The sequence below is a fragment of the Mesoplodon bidens genome, assembly GCF_964165515.1.
Source record: "Mesoplodon bidens genome assembly, chromosome: 7".
Taxonomy (NCBI): domain Eukaryota; kingdom Metazoa; phylum Chordata; class Mammalia; order Artiodactyla; family Ziphiidae; genus Mesoplodon; species Mesoplodon bidens.
In genome coordinates this window covers 7,262,511-7,277,794 of record NC_138164.1, presented here as the reverse complement: position 1 = coordinate 7,277,794, position 15,284 = coordinate 7,262,511, and the positions used below count along the sequence as shown (strand labels likewise).

Sequence of the window (15,284 nt, the reverse complement as noted above, 5' to 3'; positions counted from 1 at the left end):
GTCTCTGAGCAGCTGCCCATGTGTCTGAGGCTGCACGGCGAGGAGGAGTAGGCCTGCCGTTGTGAGGACCGTCATCGGGTGAGAAGGCCCGTCACTTCCCTCGTCTGTAGATCAGGGAGTCGGACCAGCCCTCCCCAAGGTCCTGTTCATCTTTAACGGCTCTGTGGTATGTCAACGCCGCCTGGGACTCTACTCACAGCCTCCTGGAGTGGAGTTTGGTGGGAGCTGTTTTAAAATGTGCCCAGGATTTTGTTTTTATTCAGGGTCGGTGAGGCCGACAGATCAGGAGAAGGTGGCCATTGAAAAGGTAGTTTGGGGAATTCCCTGGCGGTCCAGTGGTTAGGACTCTGGGCTTTCACTGCTGAGGTTGTGGGTTCAGTCCCTGGTTGGGGACCTAAGATCCCACAAGCCATACGGCACGGCCAAAAAAGGAAAAAAGAAAAGGTAGTTTGTTAGTCCCTAGAGGAGGGAGCACACGACTCCATGTACAGCACTGGCCCCGCCGGGATGCACCTGGTCGGTCAGGAGGCAGAGGGAGCGAGGGGAAAGCACGGGTGCGAGCCTTTACTGTGGTTTTTGTGGGAAAGAATGGACGAGGCAGGGTAAGCAGCTGAACAGGTCCAGGGTTGGAGGGTTAGAATAATTTCCGCCGGCTCTAGGCTATAGGGGTGGTCTCTGGTTACCTGGTATCCAGCTCTGCAGTGACTTAGGGTAAGGGGAGAGCGCCTGGGACCGCAGGAGCCTGATAGAGGAGGGGGTGAGGCTGTGGACCCAGGATGGTTTGGTTTGCACATTAGAGGCCTGTTCCCAGCTGTTTGCTCTCTAGGGATTAGCTAGCCCTAGGAGGGACCGTCCCTCCTCAACTACAAGATGTCAAAGCATCATGAAATATAGAAAATAAAAACATGACAAATACAGGGGCCGGTTCAGGGCCCTTCCAGCTCATGGCACCTTGTATGACTTAGAGAAAAGCACCTCAGCTGATAGGTACAGCAGATGCAGGGCTTGGTAAGGGATTATGGGCTGGATTCAGCACCCCTCCCCCACCCCAAGCCAGGCACCTGGGACAGGAAACCTAAAGAGCCTCACCTTGCAGCTCTGGGAAGGTGGGCAGATTGACTAATAAAAATACAGACATCAGTTACATTTGAATTTCAGATGAACAGTGAATAATCTTTAGTATAAATATGGCCCATAGTATGGCCCATGTAATATTTGGGACATAGTTACACTGAAAAGTTATTTGTTGTTTACCTGAGATTCACGTTTAACTGGCCATCCTGTATTTTATCTGGCAACCCTCAGCCCTGGCCACCTCTGTCCCTGAGTCCTCTCCTCTGACCGTACTCTATTCTTAGGGTGACCAAGCTCAGCGATTACCCCAGGAAAGAGAGAAAGCGGAGGAGAGGCAGAAAAGGTCAGATAAATAGAGCCAGAGCACGAGAGAGAAAAAGAGAGAAAAAGTGACAGTGTGCGAGAGAAAAAAGAGAGACAACGAGCCAGGGACAAAAGGCGACAGAAAATCATACAGGCAGAGCAAGAGCTGCAGAGAGGTGGGGAGAGCCGGCCCCCCCCTGCAGCCCCTCCCCTCCTTCCACCCGCCTCACCTTGGAGTAGGTGGCTCCATTGATCACCTCTCCCTTCCTCAGCCAGATGATGGAGGCTGCAGGCTTGGCGTTGTCTGCATGGCAGGTGAGGTTGAGGGGGTCCCCGGCCCGCAGGCTGATGACAGGCCCCCCCAGGATGACGGGGTCGTCAGGTGGCACTGCGGGGAGAGGAGGGGAGAGGTCAGGCTGAGGGCGCCCCTCCCCTCGGGCAGGGCTGTGTGGACTTTACGGAGCCGATGACCAACAGTAATTATCATTCTTTAATACAATGTATAATCCCCTTGTAGGGTAACAATAACAGCAACAACAGCAGTAATCCTGACACAGGCATCTCGTGTTTATTTGCAGAGGACTCTCATGTCATCATTTCATCCTGCGCGCGCGTGCGCACGCAGGCGCGCGGCAGCCCGTGAGGGGACAGGGCAGGCGTCATTAGCTGTGATTTGCAGATCGGGAAGCACGGCACGGCTGCCTGGATCAGATCATGCTTTTTTTTTTTTTTTTTTTTTTTTTTTTTTTTTTTTGCGGTACGCGGGACTCTCACTGTTGTGGCCTCTCCCGTTGCGGAGCACAGGCTCCGGACACGCAGGCTCAGCGGCCATGGCTCACGGGCCCAGCCGCTCCGCGGCATGTGGGATCTTCCCGGACCAGGGCACGAACCCGTGTCCCCTGCATCGGCAGGCGGACTCTCAACCACTGCGCCACCAGGGAAGCCCAGATCATTCTTTTTAACTTCTCTCTCCCTCTTTTAAAACAAAGCAGTGTCACATCTGTCGTCTGCTTTAATCCTCACAACCATCTTGCGAGGTAAACATTATTATCCCAATTACACAGATCTGGAAACCGAGGCTCAGCAAGACTGAGTGACTTGCTCAAGGTCACACAGTGCGTGAGCGGCAGAGCCAGGGCTGGAAGCAGGTCCCCTGACACTTGGAGCGCCAGGCGGGCTGCTTCCCTTGCAGGGGACAGGTGACAGGTGACAGGCAACCTTTCAAGGCTGAGACAGTGTTTCCGAGGGCCGGGCATCTCCTTAGCACTTTATTCTCCCTCATCCCAGAGTCAGAATGAATCTCTCTTGCCTGGTCCTTCCACTCCATTTCATAGCAGCGTGGTCCCCGCCAAGAGTGACGCCTCCCATAGCGCCCGGCACAGGGCCCAGTGCCTGGCGGAGGCTCCATACACGTTTGCTAACTCCAGTGCAGTCACGCCTTTGATCCCCATGACACCATGGGATGCGGGATGGGCAGTTATGATGATGGATGACCACTGTTCGGAGAAGGGGCCCAGAGAAGTTAAGTGACTGGCCTAAGGTCACAGAGCCTCTTCTGAGGTTTGTGCTTGTGGATGCACGAGGGTCTCAGGCCTCTGCTTTCCCTGCCTCTCCTCCCTGGACAAACCAGAAGGGGCAGGGCTCCTTGGAGACCACCCGAGGAATCCCTGGCCTTCTTCCCCAAGGAGGGGCTGGTCAGGAGGGCTGAGCTGTGTGTTTGCTCAGTGAATGGGTGAGGGGGTCATTAGGTGACAGTTGGGGTCCTCACACAAAGGGCCTTCTTTGCCCAGTAGCCAGAGAAAGTCCATCCTTCCAGCCAGGCCCTGTGTGACCTTCTGGGCCCGTGGGCAGGAAGGCAGCCTCTCCAGGCAGTGGAGGCACGTCCAGACCCAGCAGTTCTGCCTTCCAGCCCCCCACCCCCACCCAGGGCACCCCCAGCAACCTGCCGGCTTCCCTGCGCTCCCCAGGGCCCACCCCTGCCCCTGCACTTGCCAGGCTCCTCAGGAAACTCCAGGACACCCTGAGGCCAGGTAAGTACTTGAAGCACATGCCTCCAGCTAGCGGCTCTGCCCCCCGCCCCCCTTCTGGCCTCCAGGACGCCTGGTTCAGAACTACAGCCCCAGCGAGTGCCATCCCCCAAGTTTCTATTTCCTAAGGGAAAAAAAACCCTCCCGGCTTCCAAGTTGCTCTCATCAGCCCCAGGACTCCACCGCGATCCTGGCCCAGGGAGGAAGTCGGCCTCATTCAACCCTGCCCAGCCTCCTAGGGGGACCTGGATGCAGGCAGATGGTGGGTGTGGGCCGGACAGTAAAGACAGCCCCCTACCCTGCCCTCCCTTTACCCCCTCATTAGTGCCAGAGGCCTCCTTGGTGCTGTGAAGCCAGGGAGCCACAGGGAGGCTAATGAGGGCTTTACAGTGCTGGGGAGGGGATTTTATCTCCTTGCTTTGGGCCGGCCCTTCCAGCAGGGAGGGCTGGGCTGGGCTCCTGCCCCCTCCCTCCGTGGTGGCGGCTTTCTGCCTGTGAGCTGTTCGATGGATGTGCTCAGGCTGAGCTTGCTGAGGGCCAGGGAGACTGGAAAGAACCATCCGAAGCTTCCGGAACAGAATCAACACCTGGCCATCCTGTCTCTGTGGCCTCCCCAAGTGCTGAGCCAAGGGGGCGAGATTGTGGAAGTGCTCTAAATCAGAGGCCGAAGCGGGAAGGCAGTCCCTTGCCCAGTTTTATTTCCTCAGATATAAAGTGTGAAAGTACAACAGGGGATCTGGGACGTTCCCCCAGCGCTGACATTTGTTGGGCCCGAGACGGTGGTTCTCGCTGTAGTTTACAATATTCTGGGGAAGGTTTTGAACGTCCCATCGCCAGGCCACAGCCTGACCAGCTGAATCCCCATTTCAGGGGGTAGACCAGAGCATCAGGGCATTTTAAAGCTCACAGAGATGGGCTTCCCTGGTGGTGCAGTGGTTGAGAGTCCACCTGCCGATGCAGGGGACACGAGTTCGTGTCCCGGTCCGGGAAGATCCCACATGCCGCGGAGCGGCTGGGCCTGTGAGCCATGGCCGCTGCGCCTGCGCGTCCGGAGCCTGTGCTCCACAGTGGGAGAGGCCACAACAGTGAGAGGCCCGCGTACCAAAAAAAAAAAAAAAACAACTCGCAGGGGATTCTGCTGTGTGACCAGGTTTGAGAACATAGTGTCTCTGGGCCTTTGCTCTGTGTAACGGTCTGTGATCACAGCTTGGAGACAGAAGGGGCCTTTCCAAAAAGCAAATGCAGCGAGGGGCAGGCCCTTCCTTCCCACTTCTCTAGTGCTGTGTTTGGAATGTCGGGGTAGAGGAGGGGAGAGGGGAGCGGGACTGTGCTGTGTGACGCTTAGGAGCACGTGCGCGCGCGCACTCCCTCCCCCAATGGGCCCTCATTACATCTTCCCAAACAAGTGCTTATCACTCCGGTTGTTCACGTAACCATGCATTATGGATCAGCATTCGCCTCCGTGCGCACCAGATGGGGTAGGAGGGTGTGGATGGGGGCTGGGGCGGGGGAGGGTGGGAGGGGGAGGAGGGGGAGGCTTGGGGCCTGCAGGCTGAATAGAAATCAACAGTCGCTCCTGGCAGCTGTGGTCCTGCCAGGAGGGGGGTGACTCATTACCTCTCCATTCAGACCCAGGCCCGGAGCTGGGGGGCCAGGAGGGGAGAAAGTCTCAAGCAGCCCAAGCCTGGAGATGCATGATTCATCCATCCCCCTCCCAGGATTGGTTATTATCCTGAACCACTATAGAGCTTGGTCTCCTAATTTTTAATCACAGGGAAGGTGGAAGCGTTAGCCTTTTGTGATTAATCCGGAGATAAAAATAGTTGACAGTTTTGGTGTTGAGCTTGTTGTTGGTCAGGAAAAGTACATTAGCTGTTAGGTGACTGAGACCTGGGGGGACTTGATGGAGCCCGGGCAGAGCGGGTGCCAGGAGCTGGAAGGCAGCCCGGGGGTCGCACCCTCCCTGGGACAGGGGCTGGCTCTGGGGTGCTGCTTTTGAAAGGGGCACATCATACGAATTAGGGTTTGACAGTGGGGGAGTGCCTGGCTCTTTGCCATTTATCCGGGCTTTGGGCAGGCGGCTGGGGGCCTTCCTCCTTGCTCTGCCTGCCTCTGGCCATCAGCCGTGTAGACAGTGCCACATGCGTGGGTGTACAGTGTGGAGGACCCGCGCTCCCTGTGTGGGAGGGAGCCCCTGAGGACTTTTTCCCAGCTCTGCTGCCCAGAGCACGAGGGCTTCAGTGGAGAGGCGGGCAGGGAGGCACAGGGGTGGTGTATGAGGCCAGAGAGCACGGTGGCTGCCCAGAGTCACAGGGAGCGAGGGTGAGAGAGGATGGGGAAGTGCAGCCTGGCTCCACCAGGGTGGGGAAGCTTTCATCTGTTTTATGTACTAGGGTTCTTTATACCATTTTCCAGCAACAAGAGATTCTGTGGCTAAAAGTTGTATGGGACCAATCCCCAGCCCCACAGCTATCTCTAAGACGTGCTCCTATGATCAGAAGGCCTCCTGCACTAGAGCATATGCTAGGGGTGACCATCTGACTGTCCTTCCCGCAGGACTTCGGCTGGACAGAGAGCAGAGTGGAGCTGGGTTCAGAGGGCTTCTGCCTCATTGTGGAACTGCTCACTGCCTCTGTGCCCAGCTCATTTGACTCCTTGGTCTTGGTTTGCCGGGTTGGTCAACCTTGCCCGAACAGGCTGGGAAAATTCTCTCGGTGCCAGGCCATGGGCAGCGCTATGGGGTTTCCTTCAAAGTCCAGTTGGTCACCTAAGTGGCCCCCTCCAGCCTGCTGGGCTTCCAGGGCTCCCCAGATGCTCCGTCAGCCCAGATGGTTGGTCCCCAGAGATGGGGGATGGGACACATCTGCCAGCAGAGGCCAGCAGCCCGAGCATGGAGCTTATGTTGCCAGGAGCAGAGGTGGGGCGGTCAGCGGGCCACCCCCCCGCCCCCATCAGTACCGGGAGCACCTCGTAGACGTTAAGCTCTCTGGAGGGCAGGCCCGGGTCCTGTTCAACTCGTGTGTAGTGCCTTCTCCACAAGTGGGCTGTGCAGACACAGTCTGGTTGGGTCACCACTCTGCTCCAAGCTCTCTGGGGCCTCTGCACTGTCCCTGGAACGTAATTTGAAATCCTCTCTGTTGTCTATAAGCACCTGCACCCCTGGTCCTGGCCTGCCTCTGGGACCCGGCTTCCTTCCACTCAGCCATTCAGACCTCACCACGCCCCGCCCCAGGGCCTTTGCATCTGGAATATTCTTTTCTGTGTCTTTGTCTTGCTGGCTTCTCCTCGTCAGTGATGGTGCAGCTTAAATGCCACGTCCTCTGCGAGGCCTGGCCACCCTGTGTAACAGCCCCTCATGTCTCTCTGTCACACCAGCCCCCTTGCTTCTTTATCACCGGGTTCATTTGTATCTCCCCTTACAGAAAGGAGGCTCCCTGACAGCAAAGAAAGACCTTGTCTCTCTTGGTCACTAGATCAGTACCTGGCACACAGTAGGTGCTCAGTAAATCTTTGTTGAATGAATAAATGAAAGACCCCAGGGTGAGGGGTCTGGCATGGGCGTTTGCTTCCGAGGTCAGCAGTTTTTATGCTGTGTGTGTACGGCGGTGGGTAGAATTGGGGTGGCAGGCAAAGAGGAGGTGCCTCCCACCCCTCGCGGGGACAGGAATTCCCTATGGTGGGACGCTGGGGAGTGGTTGCTTCCTGCTGTTTCTGGAAAGGAGGAGCCCAGGCGGGAGGGCTTGGGGTGGTGGGGTTCTCGGCTTGTTTTCTTGGTAGCACCAGACCCCTCGGTTGAGGAGGGACCCCCGTCTGATTTGTCTGGATCATAGGCTAGGGAGAGGTCTGCTGCAAGCAGGGTGGCAGCTTGGAGGGCTTCTGGCTTGGAGGGAAGACGAGGTGTGCCTTCCATGGTGCTTTTCTCTGCTTTTAGGGGTCAGTGTTCAGCCCCAGGCCCCAGGGAGTCAGGAGGGGGTGGGGAGCGGACTGAGTTTGTGCTGGCAGTGGGGGAGCTGACTGGAGGGGAGGGAGGACCCCCAGGGGCCTCCGAGCTCATCCTAACCAGCACCTCCCACACTCCAGAACCTTCCTTCCTCCCAGTGTCCTGGGTGCACGGCCAGCGTTCCTTCCTTCCCTCCTGAAATTGATGTTTCCATGTCTTTCTTTCAGCCTCTTTCATGCCCCAATCTGAGCCCATAGTCGTTGAGTAAAGCCAGACCCAGCCTGCCCTCTTGAGCTGGTAGGGTGAACTTTGTTACTCAAAGCGTGTGCCCGGGATGGAGCTGCGGCCTCCACGTCACCTGGGAGCTTGTTAGAAACGCAGGCACTTGTGCTTCACCTCAAGAGCTCCTGAATCTGGATCTGCGCTTAAAAACGACCCAGATAACTGGTATGTACGTTAAAGTCTGAGGAACACTGCTCTGTAGGGCTCCTAGGATGATTACAGACCGATAAGTGCTTTGAAAAAAAGGCTCACTGGACAGTGAGAACACGTGTGGGGACCTCTGTGCCTTGGTTGGTGCCTTTCCCTCCATGACTTCCTGGAGGTAGTGTCCTGCTCACTAGACAGTAGATTCAGAGGTGGACCCCAGTATGAATGTGTTTCATTACAGGTTCCTCTGGGACTTCCCTGGTGGCGCAGTGGTTAAGAATCCGCCTGCCAATGCAGGGGACACGGGTTCGAGCTCTGGTGTGGGAAGATCCCACGTGCTATGGAGCAACTAAGCCCGTGCACAACTACTGAGCCCGCACTCTAGAGCCTCTGAGCCACAACTACTGAGCCTGAGCGCCACAACTACTGAAGCCCGTGCGCCTAGAGCCTGTGCTCTGCAAGAAGAGAAGCCACCGCAATGAGAAGCCCTTACACCTCAGAGAGGAGTAGCCCCTGCTCGTCACAACTAGAGAAAAAGCCCGCATGCAGCAACGAAGACCCAATGCATAGAAAAAATAAAAAATAAAAATAACAGGTTCTTTTGCTTGGGCAGTTCTTTAACTTGGGATGCTGGGGTCCTTCTTCTCCTGGATCATTCTTACCCAGCCTTCCAGATATAGCTAAGGGGTTGCTCAGTCCATGAGGTCTTTCTGGATCTCCCAGTTGGACCAGGTGGCTTTTGTCTATGATCCCATAGCATCCTGGGCATCCTCCTGTCTCAATATCTCACCTCTTCTGTGGAATGATCCGAGTGTGTTTGTCTTTCCCTAGACTGCGACCTCATCCGTCCTGGTCCTTGTCACCTGGAAGAGCACCTGCCACTCCAGGGTTATCCCACGTATGTTTGCTGAGCTGAACCTGGCTTGAGTCCATCCCTTTACAAGCTGTATGACGTGCGGGTGACATATGTAATCTGACAATGTTTGCCCTCTTGTCTGGGAAGTGGGGCGATAAAGATACCTGCAGGCTGTTTTGAGGATTACCTTTATGATATGAAGAATGAGGAGGGAGCTTTGTAAAGGGCTAGACAAATATTGACTATCAGGCCAATTTTTTTTTTTTTTTTTTTTTTTTTTTTTGCGGTACGCGGGCTTCTCACTGTTGTGGCCTCTCCCGTTGTGGAGCACAGGCTCCAGACGCGCAGGCTCAGTGGCCGTGGCTCACGGGCCCAGCCGCTGCGCGGCATGTGGGATCTTGCCGGACCGGGGCACGAACCCGTGTCCCTTGCATCGGCAGGCGGACTCTCAACCACTGAACCACCAGGGAAGCCCTATCAGGTCCAATTTTTAAGAATGACATTTAGTTTTGTTTATGTGGACGGCACTGGGCCAAGGGCCCTCTTGTTTCATTCTCAGTTTTCCTCGAAACGGGTGCTCTTAGGACCTCCATTTTATAGACTAGGAAACTGGGGCTCAGGGAGGGCATATTACTTAGCTAGATAACACAGCAGGTAAGGGGTAGGGCTGGGATTGAGACCCAGGTATGTTTGCCCCTGTGATATGTTCTGCCAGCATCAGAGCAGCACCCAGAGCCGCCCGTGAAGCTGGGGCTGTGCCTCACAGCCCGTGCCGTCAACCCTCCTGCCCCAGTCCTGACTCTTTATCCCTATGCATTCAGACCCCGCACTCCCATCCCCCAACCTGATTTCCGACGGCTCGATGACGCACGGGCCTGATTTGCAGTTTGTGCTGGAGAGAGATGTCTGCTAAGGGAGAGGAGGAATGATTTCTGCCGTTCAGGTCCACGCTTTGCTCACTTTTGTCATTCTGCCCTGTTGTCAGGTTCTGGGCCCCGTACGATCCCAGCCTCCAGCTTCCTCTCTCACTTTGATGCGCCACCTAATGGCCAAAGTTCAGAACCGCAGTCTGTAAAGACACGACTGGGATGTGCCTGCTTTTAAGGGTTGGCTTCTCAGGCCCAGCTCACTAGACATGTATTCAGAAAATCCATATTGAGTATCTACTATGTGCCAGGCCCTGCTCAAAGCAGCGGGGACGCAAAACTCCTGCCTTGGTGGAGTTTATATTCCAGTGGGAGAGACAGACAATAAACGGGTAAATACATAATACAATGTTGGTTGGTAGTAAGTACTAAGGAAAAAAAAGACCCAGTGGGGGAATAGAGAAATCCTAAATTGGCCTCTAGGATTCTCTTCTGGCTTTCTCCCACCCTCTCTGGATGCTACTTTCTGTCTTCTTCCCACCCGTAACTGGTGGTCTTCCCCAGGGATTCTCAGGCCTGCATACGTCCTTCTGTGCACTCTCCGTGGAGAAGCACATGGCTGTCCTGTGAACTCAGCCAACATCTGCACGCTGATATATCCCAAATAGGCATAACTCCTACCTGGGGGAGTGGCACCACCATTCAATTACCGAAGCTAGAAATCTGCACGTCTTTCTGAATTCCACTCTCCTGCATCCGGCATTACGAACCATCCTGGTTAATTCTTTGAAATATCTCTCAGATTTGTCTCTCCCTTTCCGTCCCCAACAGTCTTCCTGTCTCAGGCCCTCATCATTTCTTACTTGGGTTACAATACCTAACACCTTCTGCTCCATCCTCCACACTGTTCCAGAGTGATCTTTGCAAAGTTTTGATATTCACCCGTCCACTCAGGCATTCATTCACTCACCATTTGTTGAATTTCGAGCCGTCCTCTGTTTAAAATCTGGTCCCCCACTGCCATCTGGATAAAGTCTGAACTTCCTGGCTCTTGCCAATCCCTTCTGCTTCATTTTCCATCACTTCTAATTTGTTCTTATGGATAAGTATCACCTGCAACTCCTGGAATAAGTCACTCTTGCCCAGTTGTCACTTTCCCTTTCCTTGGCTAACTCGAAAGTCAGGCAGCTTGGGTTCACATGCTGAGCCCTACACGTACTAGCCTGTGGCCATGGCCAACTTTCTTAGCCTCTCTGTGCCTCAGTTTCCTCATTTGTAGAACATAAAATATAATAAAACCCGATTTGCTGTGTAGCTCCCAGGATCAAATGAGATGCAGTGTGGGAAAACACTTTATCAATGGTCCAGTGTTGTAGAGAGGTTATTTGTTCTCCAAGCAGACTGGGCTCGTTCCCCTGAAAGATAGTGGGCCGGGTGCCTGGGGCTTGTGAGTCTGGCGCTCTGTTTCCTTGGGGAAGCAGAGGTCTCTCTCCGCTTTCCCTGCCCTGTCCTCACCAGAGAGGGGGTGAAGACCCTGCTGCTCCCCAGGGGTGATCTGCTGCCCTGCCTGCTTGGCCCCCCTCCCTCTCCAGTCTCCCCACATCCTGTGCCCATGAGAGTGAGGCCGTTACGCTAGACGGCTGCAAAGGCGTGCGTGCACCGCTGACCCCGTGTGGAGTCGAGGTGAGCATCTCCTCTGGGCTCGGCCAAATCGCTGGCTTACAGAATCATTAAGTTTGCAAAAGCTAACCGATGCACTCAGTAGTAACCTACTGTCCGGTTTACTCCTGAAAGATGGCTCGGAGCTCTGGGCTCCTGTAGTAGTCCCAGCACTGGACCCATGGCTGCGACCCTCTCCGCTCCGCTCCAACCCTTTCCACCTCCGTGATGGTCGGGGACCGTCCCACAGGCTCCATCTCTGCTACTCACACTGTCCACCACTCCCTGCTGCTCCGGGATAAAACCCAGTTCATCCGCATGGAGCGCGTCCAAGGCTCTCTCCAGCGAGACCGTCTTTCTCCAGCTCTCTCTCGTGTGCTTTCCTTGGACGGGTCTGTTCACCTCTCTGCAAGGATAGCCTGACCTTTACAACCACATGCTTAGGTTTGTGAAACTCCCTCTGCCGAGAATGTCCTCATCCCGAGTCTTAACAGGCCGGAATACCATCCTCTCTCCAAGCAGCTCAAAGGCCACATTTGCCTTGTTAACTCGTGGTCATTCTTTTTTTTTTTTTTTTGTGCGGTACGTGAGCCTCTCACTGTTGTGGCCTCTCCCATTGCGGAGCACAGGCTCCGGACGCGCAGGCTCAGCGGCCATGGCTCACGGGCCCAGCCGCTTCGCGGCATGTGGGATCTTCCTGGACCGGGGCACGAACCCGTATCCTCTGCATCAGCAGGCGGACTCTCAACCCCTGCGCCACCAGGGAAGCCCTCGTGGTCATTCTTTACTGTCACCTCCTCCAGGAAGCCCTCTCTCAATCTCAGCCCTTGCCCTAAGACCATGTGCCGTCTCCATGAGCTCATGTGGCCCTTGGTGCCATTGCCGTCGGCTGCCCGACCGCCGTGAGCTCCTTGAGGGCTGGCCCTCGCCGGGTTCTTCTTTCTATCCCAGTACTTAGTACCGTGTGCAGCTCAGACTGAGCCTCAATAAATCTTGGTTAGCTGGTGCCTTGTCTGATCCCACTGAGCTGGAAGCAAACGTCCCCTGCTCCCTTAGCACTAGCCTTTTATGCTGGCACCCACCGTGGTCCCTGTTACGTTGATCTGTGGACCTGTTTCAGGTTCCCTACAGCTCCAGGAGGAGTCTTAATACATCTTTGCATTTTTACCACCTCCTAGCGTATTATCTTGGGTGTCGTAATAAGAAGACACCAACAACAAATAATAATAATATGGTTAACAGCCAGAACTCCAGAGCTCTTCCAGTGCTATAAAAGTAGTCATTTAATCCTCACAACAACCCTATACAGGTAGATGTGGTCATGTGTATTTTAGAGATAAGGAAATGGAGGCACAAAGCAGTTCAGTTTCTTGCCCAGTGTCATGCAGCTAGTAAGCAGCAGAGTTGGGAGATGTGCAAGGTTGCCAGATTTAGTAAATAAAAGTACAGAACGCCCAGATAAATTAGAATTTCAGATAAACTGCAAATAATTTTTAGTATGTTTATCTGAAATTCAAATGTAACTGGCATCCTGCATTTTATCTGGCAATGCTATACATGTGTTAATTAGGTCTATGTAATTTAATAAATGTGAGTGCCTTCCCCCCCTCTTCAGACCCTCTCCACTCCCAGTCAGGTCTACTTAAAGAAGATTTGGGGTAAGATGCAAATAGGTTCTTTGTAAGATGTGTCATCCATGGATTCTGTGGCACCATCGCCCAGACACTTTTCCTGGGAGGCTGGGGGCAAAAGGACAGGAGGAGAGAGGGCTGGAGGCTGCATTTCAGCTCTGGCCCTGCCCCCAGCCTGGGGGGCCCTGGACTAGCTGAGCTCAGGGGTCCCTGACTCCAGCGACTTGCAAAGGTCTGGATACTGGGAAGTCCGCGCTTCACCTGGAGCTCCCGTTATGCAGGGAAAAGACGGGCGGCAGGTGCCTTGCCCGGCTCCTGGCTCCTGGCTGCGTGACTGTGGACAAGATAGCATGGATGGCATAGATATTACAGTATCTATTTCACAGGGCTGCGTGCTGATGAAATGGGTTAATACAAGTGCTTTGTCCCAGAGCTTGAGACCACAGTAAGAACTCAGCCCTCATTGGCTCCCGATATGATTACTTCTGTTCAATAAGTGGACACACAGAGCAGCAGTTACATGTGAAATTGCTCGTTTCAACCTCTTGCTCTGTTACCCCTCTGTTCTGCACCCTGGCCTCAGCCTCCCTGGAGGGCCTGGTCAGCACCTTGCCTCAAAGCACCGAGGAAACCATCACCATGGTGATGGTGACAGCAGGAGGTAAGAGGCCAGGACGGGCAGGGCCCCCAGGGAGGAGAGATGCGGCGAGGGAGACAGATGCTGTGGGGACAAAAGTCAAACAAAGTCACTTGTTTCACCCCTCAAATTGGGAAGGGTGTGCCCTCTGTTTATTTCCGATGAAACCCTGAAAGGGTCTGAGCCATCTCATCAGTGAGGCGCTGTCTGTGAGGAGACGGATCCCGAGTACACAAACGAATCACAGGATGTGTGCAGAGCAGAGGGAAGGAGAGATGAGGGGGAGGGGGAGGGCGCAGATGGCGGGCTGCACGCAGGCAGAGGGGTGTGTGTATGTGTGTGTCTGTGTGTGCGTGTGTGTTCACGGCGCAGGTGGGTGATGCGTGATGGTGTGTGGAGGGCAGGTGTAGCACCCTCTGGTGGCCAGAGGGAGAAACCAGATGGGAAAGGGCGACCTGTGAGAAGAGCAGCGGCAAGGAGCACGGTGTGGGGTGGGAGAGCTCGTGGAACCCTGGGCAGGCGGGCGGTGGGGGAGGGGAGGCGGGGGAGAACATCCCTCCTGCCACGTGGGAGGTGCGTCATCCTGCGGAGGAAGGGACTTCTCCCTCTCCAGCTCGGTGGCTGCGCAGACGGCCACAGCGCGGGCTGAATGCCCTTCTCAGGTCCATGTCTGCTTTGCAGCGTCTCCCAAAGCTCTCCAGCTCGTCCTGACCTTGACTTGACTTTGGGGTTCTCCTGCTCAGCACGGCTGGGTCTGGGAGAGAAGTCTAGTGTGGTGACGTGGGTTGCCGTTGACTGGTTTCAACCTCACCGTAACCTCATGCCTTATTCTACACATGGGGAAAACGAGGCACAAAGCGGCAGATCCACTTGGAGCAAGTGATACGACTCACGATGGGGGCACCCAGGAGTCTGGCTCAGGCCCCTGGGGGCCCGGCGGTGCTCTCCTAACCTCGGTGCTGCCTGGCTGCAACTGCGTGAGAAGCTGTCTCGGGGTCTTTGGCTCTTTAACTGCTTCAAGGAGGCCATCCTGACCCAGCAAAACACCGCGGGGGACTCGGGAGTGTCTGGGTCGGTCCCATAAATAGAAAGCAGAAGTGATATGGTTGGTTTTGCAACAGGCTCCCATCTGTCAAATCCGTGTCCTCAAGAGGCTCCGTGGCTTCACTAAGGAGGGAAGTGAGGCTGGTGGAACCTCCCCGACCAACACCTGGGACCTCAGGAGTCTCACAAAGATTGAGGGGAACGGGGAAAAGGTCACCTCATTAAGGGGCTTAAAAAATAAACGCATGAAATCCTAACAATTGGCTTTTAACATGAGACACCCTAGGAACACTGATTATGGCATTATAAAAATGTGTGTTTGTTCCCTATGGTAGCTGGTTGAGGAAGCGCAGGGAAGCATGGAGAAGTGACAGAGAGAGTTCAGGCAGGGTGACACACAGGGTCAGACAGGCGGGACGAGGAGAGAGGGAGCCAAGCGATGGGCAAGTCATCCACTCAGGTAAATGATAAACTGGAGCAGAGAAAGCACACTGTCCCTTGTCACGGGGAACTGTAAAGCAGCGTGCCGAGCAAGGAAAAAAGCAAAACGCTTTCTCTGGGCTTCTCGCCACAAAAATTCATTTCAGGGAATCCCAGAAAACCACTAAACGTACCTTTCAACTTTATGCAAATTTACCAAATCCACTATTTGCCAGCATCCTTAAGAGGAGAAAGTCAAGGTTTTTTTTTCTGCTCTGAGCCTGTTTTTGGAAAAGCACAAGCCTCTAAATTTGAAAAAGGGCAATTCTTTTAGAATTCCTTGCAAAAAGTGCTTCACTGCTCCTCCGTACTTTAGCATTATAGATATTTTTGAAATC

The 15,284-nt window shown here is 54.6% G+C and overlaps 1 protein-coding gene and 1 long non-coding RNA gene across 4 annotated transcripts in view; one reads left to right on the top strand and one right to left on the bottom strand.

The window, feature by feature from the left end:
- Window positions 1-15,284, bottom strand: part of KIRREL3 (kirre like nephrin family adhesion molecule 3) — a 537,771-nt gene that overhangs the window by 40,135 nt on the left and 482,352 nt on the right. For all 3 annotated transcript variants that reach the window (XM_081239339.1, XM_081239341.1, XM_081239340.1), the window contains one exon: window positions 1,608-1,765. In XM_081239339.1, the coding sequence (XP_081095465.1) occupies window positions 1,608-1,765 (158 nt within the window). The remainder of the gene's footprint in view (window positions 1-1,607; window positions 1,766-15,284) is intronic.
- LOC308619994 lies at window positions 103-8,342 on the top strand. The gene is made up of 3 exons (XR_014016285.1): window positions 103-166; window positions 7,572-7,791; window positions 8,015-8,342. It is a non-coding gene; the product is annotated as an uncharacterized lncRNA (long non-coding RNA).